Below are 24655 nucleotides of genomic sequence, written 5' to 3' on the forward strand. Positions count from 1 at the left end.
CATAAAAGTTGTTAGAGACCGGTGGATTCTGCCTGAATTTGAGCAATGCATTTAAGCTGGAGCTTGGTTCACTTGGTTATAATTTGACTTGAAAACCATATACTAGTAATGAAGTAGCACACCTGGTCGGCTGAGAAAAGTAGGTTCAGTTAAAAGGGGCTTGTTTGGCTCGTAACCCTTGGACTGTCTCGCCTGATCGGCTGAGCTAAAGTCTGACCCAAAAATTCTAGCTAGTAGACCGTCTCGCCTGGTCGGCTGAGATAAGTAGGGCCGGTTGAAGAGGCTAATCATGTCTGAAACCCTTGGACCGTCTCGCCTAGTCGGCTGAGATAAGTAGGCCCGATTGAAGAGGCTAATCATGTCTGAAACCCTTGGACCGTCTCGCCTTGTCGGCTGAACTAAAGTCTGACTAGTAAACCGTCTCGCCTGGTCGGCTGAGATAAGCAGGGCCGGTTGAAGAGGCTAATCATGCCTGAAACCCTTGGACCTAAGGAAAGATTGGTCTGACCCGAGAGTGTCATCCCCAAGAAGAATGAACCGGATTGAATTGCGCCAAAGAACAGGCTATAAAACCGAATTGAACAAGCATGAACCAACTTGAACCGCATAAAACAAACGCCTAAATTTGAAGAAGAGTCTTGTTTTCTGCTATATAGAGATGCCAAAAGCAAAAATAGACCACAAATTTGAAATCATGACGAAAAATTGAGTAGGAAACACCTGGTCAACTTTTTCAGTGGTCAAAGTCAAAGTCAACGGTCAACGACTGAAAAGTCTACGCTGACGTGGCACTAATGACGTGGTAAGGTCTGACTTGATACTGATGACGTGGCACACAGGCTGACGTGGCACTGATGACGTGACACACATGGGTGCGATGGCGCGTGTGGTACACGCACGCGCGAACGGAGGAGGCGTGCCCTGGCGCGTGGATCTGACGCGCGGAACTTCTGGGGGCGCGTGGAGCGTCGTATGGAGGATATGGGACTTGTTCTGGAATCACCGAGATGAAAGCTATCGATCGGTGGCCTTGGAGAAGTGATCGGACCACCGTGGCGGCTGGTGGCTGAAGGGCAGTGGCGGAATTGCCAAAAATTTGGGCGGCGCGTGAGGGCGCGTGGAAGCTCCGATGGGGCTGTGTGCGGCGGCTCTGGGACGGTTGTCTTCCGGGTTTTCAAGCGGTATAGGGATACACTGAAAACCTCGAGGAGAAGATAGAGAACTGTGAGGAGCAGAGAGAATGATTCGCCGGATAACACTGGCGGCGTCGAAAAACGTCAAAGACGTTTATTGGAGGCCACAGAAAGGTGGCTCTGATACCATGTTAAATATATTGGATAATATATTAGAAACGGAAGAAAGAGAGAGAATAGAGAGAGAGTGAAAGCACACAATGGACTACATTGTATTGACTCTAATAATAATAATGAATACAGAGGCCTCTATTTATAGAGAGGCAAGTAACCTAATAGATTAAGAAAAGGTAAACCTAGTAAAATAAGGAAAGGTAAACCTAGTAGAATAAGAAAAGGTAAACCTAGTAGACTAATAATACCTAAAGAAGTAAATAACAAGTAATATTCTTAACAAACATATATACTTGATCATATAAATTAATATCGATGATCATCACCAAAAGTAGATCATATAGATATCTATGACTAACACTTTTGGACCTTGCAAATTTAATCAATATGCGTACTTTTGCTTGTTGCTTTTGTAAATGGAGTCATTGGTTCCTATGATTTTGAATCCATCGAGTTGCTATTACCATGAGATCAACCATAATATTTTACCATTATTTTTGGCCAATTGTGCATTTCTAGCCTAGGAGAATGACCTTTGAGGAAGTTATATATTATTGCATAAATTAAATTTATCTTGATGGTGGAATGTTTGTTGCTCTCTTGTGTCATCATTGTATTCTTGTCTTCTAGTTTCCCGATTAAACGGTTGTGAGTGATCATGGTCTCTAGTGATGTTTCATTTCACTTGTGATAGCTTGTCAATAATGCTGGCCACAACAGCGTTGTCCTCAAATTTTTCCATCCATTTTTGATAATATTAAAGCAATAGATTACATGGGATGATAACACATCATTTTGGAACCTTTTTTTTAAAAAAAATTAAAAATTAAAAATTAAAAATTAAAAAACCTATCATTTGGTGTGAATGAAGTATGTTGTTAAAAGAATGAAAATTATTTGGTGTTAAGAGAATGAAAATTATTTGGTGTGAATGATTATATTATTTTTTGGTGTTTCAAGTTGAAGTGTCTACTTTTTATTAGATGGTGCAAAACACCAAATTTACACCATAACCTAATTGGCTATTCTCATATTTGTTCTATTAAGGCTTTCCAAGTTTTCTTTGCAATCGGTTAATTAAGTAGTATAGATAATAATTAGGAGAAACTTCAGAAAGCCCCCATGAACTTCCAGCCAATTTGAAAAACCCCCCTCTGAATTTTCAAAACTCTCATTTAGGCCCCCTGAATTTTGGTTTTCTCTCACTTGGGACCCTTTTAACATTAAACTATGTCGTTTTGGGCTGGGTAGGTGTTGTAATTTTAGGACACAAAACGACGTAGTTTAATGTTAAAAGAGTCCAAAGTGAGAGAAAACTAAAGTTCAGGGGGCCTAAATGAGAGTTTTGAAAATTCAGGGGGGGTTTTCAAATTGGCTGGAAGTTCAGGGGGGCTTTCTGAAATTTTTCCTAATAATTATAAAACTGATTTATAAGTCAATTCAGTATATATATAATTGAGAATTATAATAATATATTCTATGTGCATCTCTACCACTTCTTAATCTATTGTAATGTGTAATTAGTCATTTTGTCAGTAGATTTTGTTCTTGGATTATTCTTAATGAGGACATAGGAAACTTTGAATGAGAAAGTTTAGATAGTGAAGTATTTTTGTTCCATCTCTTAAAGTGGAAGGGCTTGTTGATATCTTCAATGTTGTCAATGGACTTCTCAAAGTATTGACTCAATTGAATCATCAAATTAGATTATTGTAAAAGTTACAAGACATCTTTGAAATTGTAACAAATTCATATTAGACTTGGGCATAGTTGAAGAAGTCCTTAAAAAATCTCAATATATATATATATATTCCTTTCTTTTCTATTTATTAATGTGAGAATCATTTTTTCACCATAATACTAGCTCACTTTTAGTTTTAATACCTAGCTAGTTAATTCATGAAATATTTTACCATTTTTTTATTTAATCGATCAATTTTTTTTTAAAAATTTTTTTTATTTATTTATTTTAACATGTTCACACAAGGAGAGTGAAAGGGAGTAGGAAAAATTCGATCTAATAGTAACCTTCACTTTATGATCAAGCATAGTCTCCACCAGAATGAATTACCCTTTCGAAACATTTAATCAATCAAATTATATAATCATAAGTATCACAACTATTGTTTTGTAATTTTTCTAGGGTATATTATCAGGCCACCATTTTCTTTGGTGCATATTTGACATGGATCTCCATTTCTTTTTTTTTTCTTAGGGTCAAAGCGTAGTTTTTCCATTCATGTACACTTCAAGGCAATTGGCTGCCAAATAATAAATAGTGAGAGAGGATTATCAGGCATCCAATATATTATCCAAATCTTGAAATTACAGGATTAATGCGACCACTCAAAAGTCAAAACACCCCTCGTACCTTTTTTCCCCATTTGAATAATTCTTTTAAAAAAATATATAAAAAATTCCCACCACTCAAAACATCTCTTTTCCCCCATTTGAATAATTTTTTTAAAAAAAAAATAATAAAAAAAAAAAAAGAAATGCCACCACTCAGAACCCGCAGAGGGGATGCTGCAAATATAAAATGGAGTAAATTTATTGAACTGTTGAGGCCAGCAATGAGGATCCAATCAGTTTGATACCAACCATTTTACTCATTAGAGGATATTCTGGGTGCATGACACGTGAATGACGATGTCTGGTAGGAGTAAGTCCAATAAAATGTTGTATTTTTGTTGATATTTTTGAGTGTCGTAATGGAAAGACAACAAAATCTGATGAAGTTAGCAAGAGGGCAGAAGAATATAACTGGCTACGGCACACTCATATGTGTTGGGATTTGTTTATTGTGATGTTTTTGTCAGCATCAGGGAATTATTTGTCGTTTTAACTTCAAAGGGTACATGAATGTTGAAGCAAAAGACTATAAGAACGCCAAGAGCGGAAAGAGAGATGATTAATTAACAACTAATCAAGTATGAAAGATTGGAATGACGAATGTTTTAGTCTTAGTCCTTGAATTATTAGTTTAATAGCTTTGTCTTGAGATATTCCAACCGCACATCCGCTAGTATAAAAAAGAAGAAAAAGTTATAACAATAATTAATAACTCAAGAAGAAACTATAATCGTCATCCGTTTAGATTTACGATTTCAAAAACTACCCTCAATGGTATATAAGTACACCCTCATCCACTGTTGCGAGAGACCAAGTCTTTGCCGAAGTGGAGGATGGAGAGTACTACTACCGGAGACGTGCAGCCAGTCATCACAAGGACGAAGGATGAAAGAACCTCAAATCAACACTCCTCCAATGCGAGCTCTTTTTAAAAACATAGTTAAGTGTTTGGTAAAATTACAGTTTGACCTTTAAATCGTGTATTCTTAGAAAAACAAATTCTTGCCTACGATTCAAAAACTAGGGATAAATGTAAAATTAGTCCTAATTGTAGTTGGCCTAAATTATAAATTACTCCATATAGTATAACAAATAATTTATATATTATTGTAGTTGGCCTAAACTACAAATCATTACTTGTAGTATAAAAAATAATTTATAGGTCCTTAGGGTAGGCTAAACTAACAGTTTACTACCTTAAATAAATTTACGTTAAGTAACTTAACATAATTCATTAATTTGTCACGTCATACCTAATAAAAACACGACACATGTTATTATAAACTTTTAACTTTAAAAAATGACAACTAGGATTTTGTACATCATTTTAGGATGGAAATGCTAGGGGTCAATAAATTCCCTATATTTGGCTCATATTCACTTACAATCAACCATTGGATTTGTAGACTTATATAGATCCCACATAAGTCAATGGTAGACCACACAAATCTAATGATTGATTGTAAGGAAGTATGGGTCAAATATGGGAAACTTATTGACCATAACATTTCTTTTTTAGGACACCAGCTAATATTACACATTAGCCATCACTCCACGTCTGCTACAATAAATTAACATATTTTCTTCTATCCGCAAAATTTTACTCTGTGCGTAACCCTTGTGGAGTGATGGCTGATGTATAATCTTAGTTGGCATCCTAAAATAATGTGAAAAATTCAAGTTGTCATTTTTGAAAGTCAAATTATTAATAATACGTGTCGCTTTTTTAATTGGGTATGATGTGGCAAAGTAATGGATTCTGTTAAGTTACTTAACTGAAACTGATTTCATAAAGTAAACTGTTATTTTGGCATAGCCTAAGGACCTATAAATTATTTTTTATACCACAAGGAGTGATTTGTAATTTAGGCCAACTACAAGGATTTATAAATTATTTTTTATACTATATGGAGTAATTTGTAATTTAGGTCAACTACATGGATCAATTTTACATCTATCCCTAAAACTAAGAGTTTTTTCTACGTTTTCAAATTGCAACTTTTTAAAAATGCAATTCCGAATGACCAATTTTCTGTGATTTGGTTTAAAATTGCATTTTTTATCTTCAAAATCGTAATGCTAAACGCACTCTAAATTGGCCGTGTATTTAATATCCTTCAACGTGTAATTGTAGGAGCACATACCAGCATCAATGGAAACATACACAACCAACCAAAATAAGCAAAGCTAACCCATCTGCTGACAGTCTACCACCTTAAAAGGAAAATTTATCAAACTAATCCAACTACCAAATCCCAACCATTAATGGAGAGAACTCACTGAATATCAAAAGCACCCCTTTAAGGACACTTCAGATTATTGTTTTCAAATTCGAATAGAAGAGAATGTTTAATCAGTTCTTCAATGTTCGTATATAATGGCGATATATATCAGAGACAAAAGGAAATGTAAAATGAGTTTGAGGAAGAAAGTGTGGCAAAAGCATCTCAGCCCACTTCACTAATCTCAATTTAGGTTTATCTTAAAAGTTTAAATCGATATGTGAATTTAATCATTTAAGTAATATTTTAACACCCTCTCTAACGTGGATTAATCCAAACTCTCCTTTAACAAGTGAGCTTAACATGCAAAATATTTAACTAAAATAGAGTAAACTATAGAGTCAATATATATTTGAATTTAAGATCTATACTCCAATACTATATTAAATCGTTAATTATTTCAAATTTAATCATTTAATTATAGCAAAGGAAAAAGAAAGAAAGAGAAATCATTTTCATTTCTAAGCAAAATTGATTTGTTCAAACTCATGCATGTATATAGATTGATTGAAGTGGGTTTATGACACAGCTGCTTGGTAGTGTTACAATACAGCGACGCCACTTGGTTACATTTGTCATTATATCACATAATTCTGCATTTAAGTAATATTGTATTAATTAATTAGTGACGTCTTAACAAGACAAAATTATATGCCCAAACATAGGGAAGCGAATCTTGTGTTAATTTTTTCATAATAAGAGGGTCCCAGCTAATAGGATACATTGTTGGTTCACTTTAGGATTTGGAACAAATCAGGTCTATGTTTGGGAAAAGGATCCCCTCCATTTTAAATCCCTTCAATTTCTTTAATTTAGTACATTTTGAAGGATAGCGCATTTAATGCACTACCATCATTAAAACTTTTGGATAACACTACCCTTCAAAATGCACTAAATAGAAAAAATAGAGGAGATCCCGATTTGTTCCAAACCCTAAACTGAACCAACAATGTAACTGTTAGCTGGGACCCTCTTATTATGACAAAATTAACACAAGATTCGCTTCCCTTAATTGTCTTCAATCCAAACTTCCAAACAATTTAATCCAAATTAAAGGTTTTTTTAAAAGGACTATCTAGTCACCATCAAGCGCCTTGATCGGGTGGCATTTAGGCTAATTATTAATGGTTTAGTGGGTGAAAGGTCTTAAAGTCAAATCCCAAAATGAGAAGAACTCGAGATTATTTTCATACCACCGAGCCTCAGCCTAAGTGTCACTAGTATTCTCGGTAGGGTTGGGTCAGATTATGAGTTCGTTTGGGTTTGCGATTTCAAAACGTGAATTTTAAAAACGGACTTAAGCTTTTGACAAAATCGCAGTTTGGCCTTTAAAATTATGTGCTTTGAAAACGTAGATTTTCTAATTTTTTTAGATCGTAATTTTAAAAAAACACAATCCCAAATAACCCTTGTTTTTTTTTTTTTTTTTGCAATTTTGTTCAAAATCGCACTTTTTGTCTATCAACTCGCAATGCCAAACGTATCCTATATCTATTAATATGCTCAATTAGAATAGCTACTTTGGACAGTTGGTAGCTGATATGAAGACTGTCCTGCAAATACTGCCGGAATGGAGATGCTGCCATGTGAGACATGAGGCCAATGGTGCAGCGCATTGTTTGGCAAAGGCAACCGTTCATTATGTCACCAATTATACATGGATGGGAGAAATTCTCAATTGTATCCGTGATGTATTTTTGAGGGAGCTTCATGCTCTTTCTTTTCACCCATAAATACAAAGTTACAACTTTCTTCTAAAAAAAAAAATAGCCACACTGATCACTGATTCTAACCTTTATTTCAAATGAAAAATTAGACTACACAAGTCAAGAAGTTCCCACTGGTTAAGGGATTGCTAGGGCTTTTTGCATAGGAAGGAGAGAAGTTTGTCTTTTCCACTGTAGTTACCCTAATGGCCCAATCAAATGCAAACAGAAAATCCATCCATATAATGCACAAAGAATGATCAAAGCTTTGCATAATATGCTGGAGCCTGGAGTAGTCAAAAGAAATTTGTCATCTCTCTAGCAACTTGAGGGGAAGTCACATCAAGTACACATAATGAAATAATAAAGAGCCTAGTGAAACAAAATAGCAAGTGTTATTTAGTTGGTCGGTCATTTTCATAGGTTTAATGGAGTACATATATACTTAATTGCATGCTACAAGAATTTCATCATACTTTATTCCTCATCTCGAATCACCTTTGGAATATACCAACTCCAATGTAATCCATCAAGAAAAATCCCCCATCTTTCAAAAATTAAAAAATTAACAAAAAAAAAAATTATTTTTACCATCTTTGAGAAGTCCAAGATATATATCGTAGTAGTAGAAGCAAGATAAATGTCAACTATGAGCTTTTTGAGTTCTATAGTTGTCGATGAAGCTCATCATAACTTGAATTTGGACAATATTGTTATACTATATTTTTATTTTATATATAAAAAAATAGCCTTTATTTTTATTTTGGTCTCTCAGGGATGGCTCGAGCGGCTGGGAACCATACCTCATGAAACAGAGGTTTCTAGTTTAAATTTCTCTTCCTCCTATTACGTAGACATGTTAAAAAAAAAAAAAAAAAATAGTCTTTAGTTTTTAACTATATCCTTTTATGTGTGTATTATGGATTTTTCTTCTTTTCTTTTACTAAAATTTATAAAAAGAATTGGTGACGTTATCTACTAGTTGGGCTTTCTCTGAGTGGTAAGGAGGTAATGTAGGCCTTTTGGATATGATTAGTCAATCTGCATTGAATCCAGTTGTGATGCCTTTTCCTCGCCGTTCAAAAATGACTCTAAATTTTTGTCAATACAAAAATATCCTTATAAATTTAAAAAAACAAAAACATTTTTCTTTTTCTTTGGCAAAAACGATTTTTTGTCAAAGAAAAAAAAAACACCCTAAATGAAACAATTTTATGCGCTAAAAAATTTGGCACCGAAATATGCAGTAAAGAGTAGAACAAACCATGCAGCAAAATATACGGATTCTCTAGCCTTCTGGTCAAGCAACCTGTATTTGGGGTTCAGTCCACCAAGTCTACTGATAAACATGTCCAGAAAAACAAATAACTAAGAAATAAAAGAAAAGAAATGCACAACCCATAAACCAAACCAATTTTACTATACAATATGAACATCAGTTGAGTGCCAACATATTTTTACATAAACGTAATTATGTCAAACGCTTCCATTTAATCACCTAGTTTATGCATAGAGTTAATATAAACATATATAATTGCATATGTACAAGATGGAATATAAGCACTAATAAACATATTCTTCAGAATCAAACCGCTGTAGTCTGTACACATGTTCAAAGGATTCAATATCAACATAGGTTCAAAATCCAGTTCGTACCTCTACTGGAAAATTCTGCCGCAGTGTAATTGGATTAAGTATAGGATTTACCACCTTGCTCAAACAACAGGTTCTTCATCTCTCTATAGCCCTGGAGCTCTTCTAATGCATCAGCTGTTGTCTTCAATGTAACAAACCCAGAAGACGTCATGCTTGCAGAAGCTGCATGCTGAACCGCAGCATTACGTTCTTGGATGCTGTTGCTCCATATTTCAGGCCTAGAGGCTTGTGGCACGTTTAATGAATTAGAAAATTCTGCACGGAGAGGTGGGGCTTTCTTCAACATGCGTACAAGATCACCAACAGCAGCATCATGCGATTTTCTTATTGGAAAAAATCCTCCAGGCTCAATTGGCTCACAAAAATGTCCTTTCTGATCAAAAGAATCGGGTCTGGGAGATAGGCACTACAGGTCAGTTTTCATTAACTATAGAACATTGGTAAAAAAATATTTTAAGTAGAAATTTTATTTCACATGTAAATCAAGCCAATCTAGAAGGCAGAGAAGATCCCCTATGATAATTGATGATAGTGCAGAAGACCCTCTATGCACTGCAGGCAATTCAGCAAAATTTACTTCAAATACTAACCACTCTGTATAAGATCATACCATAAGGTTATGGATTAACCCTTTGCTGTACAAATAATCTTTTTAACCCATGTACTCTTTTTCAAACATCAGATTTTTATCACAAACCCATATAACCTTCCAAACATTTCAGTCCAAAGAAAAGAAAAAATTAGAAAAAAACACCCCTCCATACTTCTAGTCTAAGATGGGTATTACCAAGAACCTAAACAGTAAATTAGCGTGAGGCATTAACCATATCTACTCGGGTTAACAAGTAGCACCTAGAGACACAAAAATCTAATCTCATAATAATAAATGAAAAATGCTAGAGCTTAAAACTAATTATGTAAAGTGCACCTTCAAACCAAGAGTCAGGAAATCACTACCCTACTTTGGCAAATGCATAAGGGATAAGTGGCTATTCTGTTTTCTGGAAGCAGAGATGCTGTAGCAACAAAGCCTCACATTTCACTAATTTCATTCATGGTGACCTGTAAACAAATCATCTTGAAATTGATTCAGTGAAAAGGTTTTAGTTCCCCCAGGCTTCATGAAGAAATATCCATACTCTTAATAAGCACATTGACAGATGGGTAGGAACTGCTTCAGAATTCAAGGGACTAGTGTGAAACCATAAGCAATTAAAAATGCATTCTAAAATCATCTCTAATATAGGCAAAAATACCCTTAACCCACCACTGCAATGCTCTTACCATAATCAAAATGTTTTCCATGAAATTTACACCAATCACCTCCCAAAAAGGATTATGTTAATGTAAATCCTTCAAAAATATATGCAGCATTATTAATATTATCATCTTAACGTGTTTCTTTTCCCATTTTTGTGTTCCATTTACTTTATGTTAGAGGAGGGTTTTATTTTATTTTATCTTTGTTGTGAGGAGGGAATCATCATCTTGTTCTAGGAAGGAATTTAGGATTTTAACGAAGAATATCAACATATGCGCTCAAACAAAAATCAGAAGAGAGAGGTAGCACATGTTTCAACAGGGTAATAAACAGACATCCTACCACCTAATATATCCAGCATATAATGCTTGAATGAACACATAAAACCAGAAAATAAAAAAATAAAAATAAAAATAAAAAAGTGAAGCATGGACAATACACACTGCCACAAGCTTGCACCAAACAAACCAATTAGTCCACATCCTTGGATTTGTACTGCAACTAGATAATAGGTGGCACCTTAAACCATGGCAATACACACTGCCACAAGCTTGCACCAAACAAACCAATTAGTCCACATCCTTGGATTTGTACTGCAACTAGATAATAGGTGGCACCTTAAACCATGGCAAGCAGTCATGCTTCATTCTTTTTTGAGAAATGCTAGCCTTGCTAGGTGTACTAATTCTTTTACTAATAGATGGGTACTAACATGATGTAGAGCTTATTTATTGGAGATGATCAAAACAATTAATAAAGAAAAATGCTACGAATACCAATAAATAAGCTACACATCATATTAGTACTTATTTGTTAGTAAAAGAGTTAATACTCCTAGCATTTCTCTTTTTTTTTTCTTCCTTTTTAACCAAAAGCTTTCCCAGTCCAATCAAAATCTATTTCCTTTTGTTTGGTGAGTAAAAATTAAATCTCTATCCAACTTCACATAATACCTTATAGAATCAAGGAAACCACCAAAAAAAATAAAACTAAACAGCCCCATAATGTAATGTCACATGAAATTCAAGTAATCATACACTTCTGAAGGTGTGGACCACTCAAGGATGGCTTCCATTTTGTATGTCCACTTGGACATCTACAGCTTAAAGCATAATCCAAGAGAAAACCTCAAAAATCAGTACAAAAACTGTGCACAGTTCTTTGACACGGTAAATCCTTTCACAAAGTTACAAATATCTATGCAACTACCACTTGGAGGAATGCCATGATAAAATGTTAATAATGACAATGCCAACATATAATGGCTTAATTAACGCATAAAGTTTGCTGATTACTTATCAAAAAAAAAATTAACGCATAATAGGTTATGGATTACCACTGTAACAAGTAAAGTAGGCAAGTTTTGTATTCCCAATTGTAAGGAACAGTCACTTACAATCCCAGTGTATTTCGAATTCTTCAAGGCCACGCTGACTGAAAGGCTCAAGATATAAAGAAGATCATACAACACTTCTAGTGCCTCAAATGCTGCTCTTCATTATTACCAGGCAGAAACACTTCTAATATGAGCTCTACAAACAAGCCTATAATTATGAATGTTGGTATAAACCATCTAGTTCCAAATGTCATCTTACTGAGGTTTTGGATATCAGAATACAATTTGGCTTCAATCATTATTTGTTATCCATAAACAAATTCACCATTAGCAAACTATCACCCTCATAAGCAGAGAAAGGACTACTGAACTCCTATTTCTCATATTAAGCCCAATCCTAATGCTCTACTTGTCTATGCCCTTAATGACCCTCTATTGAGCACAAAAAATGGCCTCACTTCTTTTCAGGACTTTTTGGAACCACTTCCCACTTTCCAATCAAGCTACCACTAATTTAACATTAATGTTTCCAAACGGTAAGAGCAATTTCTTCTGCCACCCATGGCACATAGATCACAACTACTGAGTTTTGACAAAAACATCCCACAAAACATGCCAAGATACCTCTGTTATAGCAAAGAGCTAAGAGTTGGTTGGGCACTCCCATTTACATACTCTAAAACAAGGGAGTTTTTTTTTTTTTCGTTTTCTTTGGCTTAGTCAAAGATTGCTTACTTCAACTGCAACTTTTCAACCTTTTTTTAATATAAAACAAAAATCCCTAACTAGTAGTGAAAGCTGGCTGGTTCACCTGAGAACTGACATCCCTTGTCAAAAAAACATTCTACTGCCCTTATACTTCAGACAGAATGGTGTCCGCGAGTGCAAGCATCACCATACAGGCCTTACTCATCAAGAGCTGAGTGAGAGGAAGGCCAGCCCTTTATATGCATTTTTCATTCCACGATTCCTCTCAGAAGCTTTCCATACGGCTGATAATGTTATCAATAACCAAAGTACATAATTTCTAAATTACAGGCCTTCTTCTGAAATCCTACATGGTGCTTCACCTCATTGGTTGCAACTCCAAAGCACATGGCAATCTATTTTGCTTCAGTCCTGGATTAAGGCATTGCTAAACCGACCCAAGCACCTGGGAGTTTGGATGTATCCACATTCCCCATAGTGTTGCCACTGATGACTGCTCCATTGGTCACTTCTCCAGTATTTGTAAGGTTGCCAAATGGGATATACCGAGAATCAACAATGACATATGTTACTTTGAAAAAATTATGCATATAAAGTTCTTTTTTAAGGTAAGATTCAGTTGTTTGAATATTCTAACCATAGGAAGATCCAATTGTTAATTCTAGCACGTAACTATTTTTTTTTTTAATAAGTAATATAGATTAAAGAAAACGCAGAGGGGCACAACCCAAGTACACATGAAGAATATGCCCGTAACTTTTTCTTATGTATTATAATAAAAATATTTTCATCAACATAAAAAAATTGCAAAAAGATCCATACAAGAACCTCCCCAGCCCTATTAGGAACCTTTGATGGATTAGATCAATTATGTTCATTGCCAATGTCTTGGTTCTAGGTTGATAACATTGCTCTCTGCAAACATTTCTTAACTACATCAGAAATGAAGTAAAACAATTTTGGCATTCAAAATAGGAAAAACAAATCAACTGAAATCATTCCATCTTTAATACTTTTAATTTAGCTGTCACTCTTTAAATAACAACCCCGACAGCATCAAACTTTTGTCAGCAAAAAAAAAAATCGGAATGGTGGCACCAAACCAGATGAATTGGAGTTAGGGAGAAGGGGTTAAGAAAGTAAAACCAAATTATGTTTGAAATTAAAGTTTGAGACCTATTGATGAAGAGGAGGAAGAAGGTCCAATTGTTGATCATTTGCTGGCAAATACCACACCATTTCTAACACTTGATCTTCTTCATCATCTCAAATGGTTGAACATCTTTCATTTGATTAAAGTTTATTGTTAGGGTAAATTACACTTTGCCCCCTCAAACTGCCACCACATTCTCAATTTGATTTTTGAACTACAACTTGGACCTATAAACTACCACAATATTTCGAGTTGCCCCATGTCAGAATTGGTCGTTATTTGAGATGGAAAACATTAGCACAAGCCTTGACAAGTAACATTTTTCCTCACAAATAACAGCTAATTTTGACAAAGGGGGCAACTCAAAACATTGTGGTAGTTTATAGGTCCAAGTTGCAACAAGTGTAGTGGTCAACTTAAGAATATGGTGGTAGTTTGGAAGGCAAACTGTAATTTACCCTAGTTGTTGATATAAGGATCTAAAAAACATACCAGTCATTTCATTAACATCATCCTCATATATGTCATAATTTTCAGCAATTATGAGGAGCACAATTTTGTTAAAAGATAACACACATTCCAAGTTTGTAAATTGTAGAAAGTATAAAGCAACAATCAAGTATTTACTCATAAATCAGAAACCAGCTTGAGTTTTAAACAATTTGAAGATACCACGCACTGTATTTGCACTTAATACAATTTATAGATATATACTCCCACTGATCTTTTCAGCAAAATATCATCGAGCTCCTAACAAATCCACAGTTTAAGCTTTAGAAAGAGATGGCTAAGTTAAAAGTCAACCTCCTAGAAGTCAAAGCTATATGTTGACTGATCTAGAGCCTATTTGGATCTGTTATCCTGATGCAGTTTTCAGTTCTGAGTCAAAAAAAAAAAATAATTAAGTTTAAAAAAACACGAAAACAAACAACAAACAATAATAATCAAAAGACAAGGAAAATGATTGAAAACACATAACAAATAAAGTATTTTCAGATATTCATAAAAACAACATTTTCCAATTGTCCTCTGTGCTGAGAGGTCTTATTTTTAGATCTGTTTTTCCTTTATGTAGTGGGGACTGGAATAAGGAACAACATAAGTCTGAGTCTCTGACTCACAAGTGTTAGCTCACATAAGGAGAGATAAGATCTTAAGTGCATTGGCCGAGAGACTAATCTATTGAAATAGCTGGCCAAGTTGAGCAAGGGGAAGATAGTAACAATGGGTTACCTGGCTCGAGTGATGCTAATTGGGCCAGTTTCCCTGATAGCCAACAATCAACCAACCTCCGGTTGATGCCTGATTTTCCTGCAAACTTACTAATTTAGTAGAATTTGTTTCTTAGTCTTCACACAAAAAAAGAAATAAAGGTTTTTGATTGGAAATCCATCTTTTCTATGGGGGTTGCTGGGAAACAGGGTATCAATGAGCTATGAATCCAAAACTTTAACCCTTTAAAGAACTTAAACTGAGATTCAAGGATTCAAGAAAGATCTCGTTAGATTTTTTTATGAATAATAATTTATTATTAGAAGGAGAAAATCTCAAGTACACAAAAATTATACAAGACAAGCAACAACCTTGTTTGGGTCAAAAATCAAAAAAGTTAACAAGATCTATAAGATTAGAGGAAGAGAAATTAGAAACAGAAGTTACAACCCAATCTAAAAGGGCACTCAGAAAAGAGGATTTTAGTTTAAGCACATTAGACTCGTGGTCCTTGAAAGGACTTCAATTTCTTTCTCTCCAAATGCTCCACATTAGTAGAGTAGGGATGATTTTCCATATGGCCTCTTTTGATTGTCCCCACCCTTATGTCTTCCAACATAGAAGTATCTCAACAACATTACTAGGAATGACCCATGAGACTCCAATAAGGTGAGAACCAAATTCCATATCTCGCTAGTAAACTCACAATGGAATAAGAGGTGGTTTATAGCGCTCTTCTTGCAAATACAACACCAATTAACAAGGGTACGACCCCACCTCATAAGGTTATCAATTGTAAGTATTTTACCCAAAGCTGCCGTCCCAGTGAAGAAAGCAATACGAGGTGGATCCTTCACCTTCCAAACGCTCTTCTAAGGAAAAAGAGAAGACTCACCAGATTGCAATATATTGTAAGAGTTTTTTACTTCAAACCTATAATTGAAGCTGAGGACCACAACATTTTATTTGTCTCTCTCGGAAGGGTTTTCAATGGATGCAAAAGATTGAGAAATGCAACAAGGGACTCAAGCTCCCAATCTCAGACTGCCCTAAAAAAATTTGGGTTCCAATGGACATAGGTGTCGGGATAGTCCATGTAATCCAACACTAAAGCCTCTTTGTCACAAGCTATAGAATTGAGTTTTGAGAATAGGGACTTGAAAGTCGTTTCTCCGCACCACACATCCTGCCAAAACGAAGGGGAGATCCATCCCCTACTCTATAGGAGATCAGGTTCGAGAAACACCCCCAACCATTTCTAATATTTCTCCAAATGGTCTCGAGTTTCCTCAGAGGACCAGTCCCCTCACTGGATTCCATACTTCTCCACAATCATCTGTCTCCATAAGGAATTCTCTTATGCAAATCTCCAAAGACATTTACCCAGCAAAACTTTATTAAACAGCATGAGGTTTTTCACACCCAACCCTCCTCTAGATCTAGCCTTCTCTTTCCTGCCTTAGGATTGAATTCCTTCTTGACAGATTTCTTCTTTGATTCCTCCCCCATCTTTCCTTTACCCAGTTTCACTAGCAGCATTTACCAGAAGCTATTTCAAACATCGCCATAAACCTGATTTCTACATTATATCTAATTCAAGTGAAGTAAATCCTCTTCAAGTGCAGACCAATCATTCAATTGCTTGAAGTGGCCAGTCTTGAGGTACTGATATCAAATCATATGAGAGATTAGCAAAAACTCATATCTTAGATTTTCTGATGCTGTTATAAGCAACCGAAAGGGTAATTTCAAGAAATTTGATAATTTCTACCCCTTCAAGCATTAGAACACAGCAGCATAGAAGAGAATATTCAGTCCAAGTCAATGTCGTCAAAGAAGATAAGAGGATTCTTACTTCTATGCAGAGGTCAAAAATCCGAAGCCCAGGAAAAATAGGGATTTCATGCAATTGTGATTGTGGAACATACACAAACACCGAACCCTAGATGAATTAGAATATGAACTGCCGAATGCAATATAGCAGGATTTCTTTTCCAATACGTAGAATTACATAAATGCATACAGAAATTCACTCTTCTAAATATGTCTAACTTCCAAACAGCCAGTATGAAAATGGGAGATAAACACATCAAAGTCAATAGACTAATGGAAATCAAATGCCCAAAAGTAGAATTAAAAGCAAGAAGGATGTTCAAATCTCAAATAATACAAAAGAACAGAAATAACACAAAAGAAAAGAAAATATTATTTTGTTAGCACTTGGCAGTTTCATCCTAATCCCTTCCTAATATATCTCACTTCACTCCCCTTCCAAACACACTTCACTCGGGGGTTTCTTTGATAATGGGTGCCCAATGCATCTAGCAAACATGGTCGAATATCACAAGACCGTGTATCAACTATGAAATGAATTTCTATTATGTTTTTATATTTTTCACATAATGACCAACTCATTGATTAAGCAATCTATTAATGGCAACTCTAGCATAAAATGCTCTATCTAGAATGTCATTGAGAAGACATCCACTTGTGTAAAATATTAGCAAACAACTCTAGAAATTTAGAAGTAGAATCCATTGAATCAATTTTGTGAATTACCTGCTTCTTGGATCCGTCATATCATCATCATCAACATCAAAAGCGCAAGCAAAGTCAGAACCATCAAAATCATCCTGGAAAGACCTGCTGGAGCTTCTGGAATACGAAATCTGCGGTGAGCAGTTGGCTGATATCTTCATTCCAAAATATTTTCTAATCTCATCTTTTCCAGGAGAGAACTGCAGCAGACAAAAAGAAATCATAAATGAAAGAAACACTCACCAAAAAAAAAAAAAAAAATGAAACACTCTTAAAACTATAACTAACTGTGATGAAATATCTACCTGCTCAACTGTTGCACCAGTATGAATTGGACCCGTACAGTTATCAGTCCTCAAAGTACCAGACCTTGTGCTCCTAATGGGAGGAGATGGAGGCAAATATTGTTTATTGGACAATGATGGCGAGCTACCAAGCTTAGAAGTGGGTATATTTACAGGGGCACTTTCAGATCGTAAAAGCCCCTTTGACAGATGACTCCCAGGAATACAGATTGGTGGTGATGCGGAAGGGGAGGGGGAAAAGGCAGGAGAGGGACAGTAATCAAAACTTGTATGCTTCTTATAAGCTAGCGATGTTTCAGGCGGATGAGGAGGTAAGCTCATAGGTGGGAAATGGCAGGAACTTCGGTTAGAAAATGAAGCTTGCGGCTCTGAATATGTAGGTGAAGGTGAAGGTGAGAATGAAACCAAGGGAGGTGAGGCTCTATACAGATCAAAACCCCAACTATGCCGCCTTGAGAATGGCAAAGATGATGGAGCTGCCACAGGTAGGGATGGAAACCTTTTAAGGGGGTCTGCCAATGGGCTGCCTACATAATCAGATATAACGTGGGGGGACATAGGAGTCGATGATTCAGAGCTCATATCCAATTCTGATGAACGATACAACACCGAGAGGCATAGCCTACCAGAAGAAGTTTCCAAAGGGGTGAACCCAAATCGCTGCATTTCTGCCTGTTCTCTACGACTAAAGGGTTCGTCATGAGAAAACACCCGGTGAGCAAGACTAAAGGTCCTTATCTGGCAAGACGAATTGAGATCACGAAAAATCTTGTATGCAGGTAAAAGTCTAACAGTCGCATACAAGGACCTCAAAAGCAATATTGATTTCTTGTACAATGCATGCGAATTATTATTGCTTGACCTCCTGCTCCCTGAACTACGATTATCTTTCACCTTCCTACTCTCATACTGCAATACCCATCTCTCTATAGTCTTTTCACTCCTGACCTGACCCCTGAACTCATCCTGATCAGAATTCCAACAATACGGATACCGTTCTTTCGATGACGAATTCCCTTTAGGCGAAAAATTGACCGAGTCCCAATCAACAGGCCTTTGGACCAAAACCACATCGACCACCATCCGTTGGCAATTGCTCTGGCGCCAGAGATCAAGATTCTCTAGCACAGCAGGGCATTCCCTAAGCGCCAAATTAAACCACTTATCCCTCGCCCTCAAGCTTGATGAGGACGATGAGGACGAAGACGGGGATGACATGGCTTGCTCGCCGCTAAAATTACGCGACGATGTGTCAGGGGCCCTAACCTCAAGTATTATCTGTAGGCTTTTGTGAAAGATTTCAGTGATTATTTGTTCAATTTTCGCCGCTTCAGAGTGAGAATTACCATGAGAGGGTGCCATGTTTTACAGAGAGTAGACTATAACTGGCAACGGAAAATCACAAAAATATAGGGAACCCTTAAACGCCTATTCAAATCACCTCACTGCAAAAACATCCAAACAACGAAAATAGAGAATTCAAAGGCCGTTCACTCAGAAAATTATCATAAGTGCATGAACTAAAAATAAGCATAATAATAAATAAATAAAAAAGATTAAAAAATTGGAAACTAAGTTAAAGAAGACCTGGCATAGACTCACAGTTGAGTAGTTCGTGTGGAGCAAGAAACGCGTTCGGCTACGTAGGTCTATTGTGATTCCACTCCTATTTGATTATTTCTATACATAAATATATATATTATTTACAGCAACGAAAAATAAAAACCCCTTCTTTCCGGGCAAAACTGAAGAACCCTAATTCGAAGGTAACTCCGAGAGCATAAGCCCCGAGAATCGAGCAAAGGGGTTTGCGGATTTATCTCTGGGAGAGAGTACAGTAGGCCCGCTGTACGGAGATTTTTTTTTTTTTTTTTTTGTTCAGAGATGGAAGGGAAATAGAACGTTTTTTGATAATTCATAATTCATAGGGCTTTTTTAAAAATATTTTTGCACGTAGACTTTATAACATCCCGATGACTTGGAAGTCAGCCTGTAGCTCCCCAGGCTCATCTGGCCACGTCATCACATGGGCCCCAAAAAAGTGTGCGGTCCACAAATGCAAGATCCATTGGCTCATGGAGATTTATGTACTCATTTGAGCACATGTGTGTGTGGGTGCACCGTATGTCCAATGATTCACTCATAACATCATTCTTACTAAAGCATTTTTTTCAATAGTTTATGTTTTTCTTTCTTTTAACTAAAGTGACTAAGCAAATTCTTTAAAACACCATCCATCCCATTAGCTATTCGAAATATAAAATGCATTTTTATCCATTTGTGAATAGTTTGGTGACAAATACATCCCTTTATTTATCATTTATTTTTCTCTTACGGATTGAGATCTCCTCAAATTTTTTAAAATATAAGATTCTCAAATTTTAAAACTTGAGCCCTCCATTATATCTAACAGTTCAAACAAATTGTTACGAGATTGCATGATCAGATAAGCATGCTTTAGTTGTTAGTTGTTATTTATTTATCTATTTCAATTCTAGTAGGGTTTGTAGAGTTGTAGTTAGATAGAAATTCTATGTTCTATTCAACTACTAACTACTGCAACATAGGTAAAGCATGAGGTCTATTCTATATAGGATTGTAATCGAGGCGAGTTGAGCTGAGCTTTGGGATTTCATGACTGGCTCATTTACGAAGATGCTTATTCGAGCCGAGCTCGAGTTCAAGCCTAGTTATGAAATGTGTATTCAAGCTCATATCTATAATATTAATTTATAATACGTAACTATATAAGACATATTATAGAACATAGTATATAATTATCTACAGGTAGCAAATTAACAATATATTATTATATATAACTAGATAATAGAAACTATAGTATATTTATAATATTAGCAAGTTATAAATATAGTATATAGTTATACTTGAAGAAGAAAAAAGAATCTAGTTTGGCTATTCTGTCAGGATGCTCTACTAGTTAGTATGTTAATATTAATACATAACACACACGTATATATAATAATATAAATAACATATATAGAAATATCGAGTAACCTATAGTTAATTATATTTACTAAGTTTCTTATTTACTTAGTATATATTAATTAACTAAATAATATGTTAGTATGTTAACTAATACACACATAAATATTAACTAATTTATATAACATATATTACTTAATTACTAATATACATACTTAAATTTATATAACTAATTTTTAGTAACATATATATATATATATAAAAGTTAACAAGTCGGACAAACAAGCCGATCGAGCTTTAAACGAGTTGAGCTCACGAGCCTTTATTGGGTTTTATCAAGCGAGTCGGGTATGTATCATTTACTAATAGAACAAGTTTATACAGTAATGAGCGAGTTTGTACAATATTGAGCTCGAGTTCGGGTTGAGATAAACCGAGCGGGTATTGAGCAATTTGTCGAACGGACCGATTTACTTACAGCCCTAATTCTAATTCTTGTGTCACTTTTGTGTCCCTCCAAGAATGATGTGGCTCTTAAAATTATCATTAGGCTTGTAATTGATAATTATTGAATTTTGATCAAAAAGTGATTTTAAGAACCACATCATTCTTGGGGTGATACAAGTGGAACTTCTAGAATTACTTTACAATGTAAAGAATTAGGGAAATAGGTGTAAGATTTAGTGCGGAAATGTGGAAAATGGCAGCTTAACTTCATAGCTGACCATTGGTCTATTTATAATATAATTTGTGTATATCTATGCACTTGATAAAACAGAGAAACTAACAAAAGATAAATACAATATATTTGAGATAATCTAATTCATCTAATCTAGCTGCATCCTCATCCTTCTGGTGTAGCCTTATCTCCATTCTTATGGTGTAGATAAGGTTACTTGTTCAAATGTCGGAAGAGGTTGAATACTGAAGGGCAACTGCAGAGTGGTTGATCTAGGAGACTTGTGAACAGTAGAAGACTTAGTAGACTTGGACTTTAGATCATCAGATGACGCAGCACTAAGAGATCTATCAGTTATATCTTTGACAATAGGTATGTTCCTATATCTCTAACTCCTCCTAAGTTAAGTTGTACTGGGACTTATTCCTTAAATAAAGGATCATGTATCCTAGTAGGTTAAGGAGTTTGTCTCCTAGTTTAATTCTTAAAAAGCATGCAAATTTAATCCACAAACCGTGTATTTCAAAAAGGTCTAGATTCCCTCAGAATTTAGAATCTATCAAAATAAGTAGAAAGAAAAAGCGTGATCCAGCTTTTTTTCCAGTTGAAATGCACGTTACAAGATCTGTTACGCATTCACGTAACACAAATATAAAAGTTTGTTTATTATTGAGGTAATTAATTTTAGTTTTTAACATGTCAAACTCATTTGCCTCAGTAACACACAAACCCTGCATTTATTTGGACCGTTAAATGTAATGAATGGCTCATATTTAAAAATCTGAGAATCTCACATTCTAGAAAATCTGAATGGATCCTAAGCTCCCTCGTTCTCCAATACTTCTCACTACGTCTCCCGCCTCTCTCTCATTAGCTAACAAATTAATGAAGAAATTAATAATGAAATAAGAAAATAAATAAATAGCAAAATGAAGAAAATAAGATCAATAAATTTTACGTGGCTCGGTCTATGACTTACATTTACAAACAAAGCCCTAAGGCTACAATTGCTCTTATTTCACTTGATGAGTTTACTATACAAAATGCACTATTTATAGAGCTTATATAATTAATATAATCTTAATCAAATCCCTAAATTTATGGTGATTCAATCTCATCAAATTCCTAAAGTTAGGTTAATCTAATCATCATTAAATCCCTAACTTTAGGGTCATTCAAATATATTCTAGCATATGTTATTTTACCACTTATCCCGAAAGCTTAAGCTGATAAAAAGTGCTACATTTAGAACTTGTTTGAGATTGTGGTGAAAAATAGAGCTTTTGTTTGTGAACTTTTCTCAAAAGTGCTTCTATTGGAAAGTTCTTACATGGCATGTCTTAAGTGCTGTTTTTTATGTTAGTGATGTTTGGTAACAAAACTAAAAAAGTGTTTTTAGTTTTGAAGAAGCCCGAGATGGTGATTGAAGAAGCCCGAGCAAACTGTCAACACCTGCTGGAATGGCGTGTTAATCATGTCCACAGACAGGCTAATGTCTCAACCCACCTCCTAGCTAAATATGCTCTAGACACCAGCGATGACCGTTTATGGATAAGGGGGTATCCCCAGTGTATTCATGAAGTTGTAATTGCTGAGCAAGCTTCTACTTAAATAATAAGATGAGATCTATTTCAAAAAAAATAATAATAATAAATAAATAAATAAATGTTTTTAGTTGCAAAAATGACAATAAATGACTGTATTGTTTTTTTCTTTCTATTTTATAGCAACCTTTTTTATATAAAAATGATTAATGTTAACCTTTTTAAAAAATTATTTTGTAAAAAAAAAAAAAATGATACCAATACAAAAAATTTGCAAGCCAAAAAAAAAAAAAAAATGGATACCAATACCAAGAAAAGAAAGCTAAGCTAAAAAATTTGCTTATCATACTACGTCACAGTGGGAGGATTGTCCGGGCACCTGACAAATACTTGGGAGAGGCCTTTATAACTGAATCTATAACGCCCCCAAAACTGGCATTGACCATTTTTGTGAGGTTACTAGCGATTCCTACAGTTTAGTTAACTGGTAACTAACTAGAAGGGCTCATCTAACATACTCAGAATAAATGTAATCGAAAGGTGAAAATGACAGATTTGACTCCTGAGATATTAAAAAAAAAAAGAAGGTATGCATGCATTACCATCAATTATAGACTTGAACTTTCAAACCGAAAACAGTCATATCAATCAACCTAGTATATGCAAAACAAACTCCTAACTTCTCTCCTTTAAAAGTTCTCTTAAAAGAGATAACCTGACAAGCCGCAAATACTGCGTAAGTCTAAGACCTAGTAAGTAAATCTTACAGTCAAGTATGAAATGAGCTCTTGTTTATATCTAGAAGTAAACATATATTTTGTAAGCAAATGAGGTGTTGCCTCTATTATTACACTATAAAAGTATAGTTTTGGTTTCTGAAACGTGTAGATGCCATCCCAGTGATAAACGTCTATAAGTTTTAATGTAGAAAACTAATGTCATAATAGGTCATAACTATCATACATAGTCTACTCGAGATATTACCCATTCTCAGCAAAGTTGACGCTGTCCGGAGGGACTTGTAATACAATATCTTTAAGGCAAACACATAAGTTAGATTACTTGCATGTAGTTTCAGCCTCTCCTAGGAATTGGCTCGTAAGTGTGTGTAACCGTTCTTCCCATGGTGTTGGATTGAGTAGTTGACGTTCCAACAAACTTGAAAACTTCAAACATGAGTCCATGCTCCATTAGATCTTCTCTTTGATGACTGAATATGATTGTGAGTGTGGTCTCACAAAATTTTCGTAAGAACGGGGGAAAACTAGAAGCAAAATGATGTACAAATTTAATTATACTCGCAAGTGCACAAGTCGTGTGCAGTAAAGTGTGTGCAAGTGCGAGGTTGATCCACAAGGAATTGTGTTTGTAAAAATCAACTTTCTAATTTAAACTAATTCTATTTCAACCTAGTTCCACAATTTCAATTTGTGTCGTGCAAACTAAAATAAACAAAATGATTTAACAACAATTAATAGAAAAGCACTAAGGTTTTCTAAATCCACTTCGCCAAATCAAACAACATATTCTTGCATTTTATGCATACAACCGACAAACAATAAGTTTTCTACATTGTTCAAAATTTCTAAACACGCATATTAAATCATTCGATGAATCAATCCGTTAAATGAATCACAACGAATATCCAATTGAGATCAAATCATCCATTGTAT

At 35.1% G+C, this 24655-nt stretch overlaps 1 protein-coding gene across 4 annotated transcripts in view; it reads right to left on the minus strand.

Moving 5' to 3' along the window:
• Positions 1–19675, minus strand: part of LOC132165421 (autophagy-related protein 13b) — a 22231-nt gene extending 2556 nt beyond the window's left edge. Inside the window, exons 1-5 of one of the 4 annotated variants that reach the window (XM_059575972.1) lie at positions 19419–19675; positions 17817–19261; positions 17533–17711; positions 14995–15072; positions 9608–9695 (exon numbers count right to left, since the gene is read on the minus strand). In XM_059575972.1, coding sequence (XP_059431955.1) covers positions 15042–15072; positions 17533–17711; positions 17817–19178 — 1572 coding nt within the window. In that variant the 5' untranslated portion in view covers positions 19179–19261; positions 19419–19675 and the 3' untranslated portion in view covers positions 9608–9695; positions 14995–15041. Of the gene's footprint in view, positions 1–9048; positions 9696–14994; positions 15073–17532; positions 17712–17816; positions 19262–19403 lie in introns of those variants that run through there. The other 3 variants (XM_059575971.1, XM_059575969.1, XM_059575970.1) reach the window with 3 other exon arrangements.
• Positions 19676–24655: the final 4980 nt, after the last annotated feature.

Source organism: Corylus avellana, chromosome ca11 (genome assembly GCF_901000735.1).
Source record: "Corylus avellana chromosome ca11, CavTom2PMs-1.0".
Classification (NCBI taxonomy): Eukaryota; Viridiplantae; Streptophyta; class Magnoliopsida; order Fagales; family Betulaceae; genus Corylus; species Corylus avellana.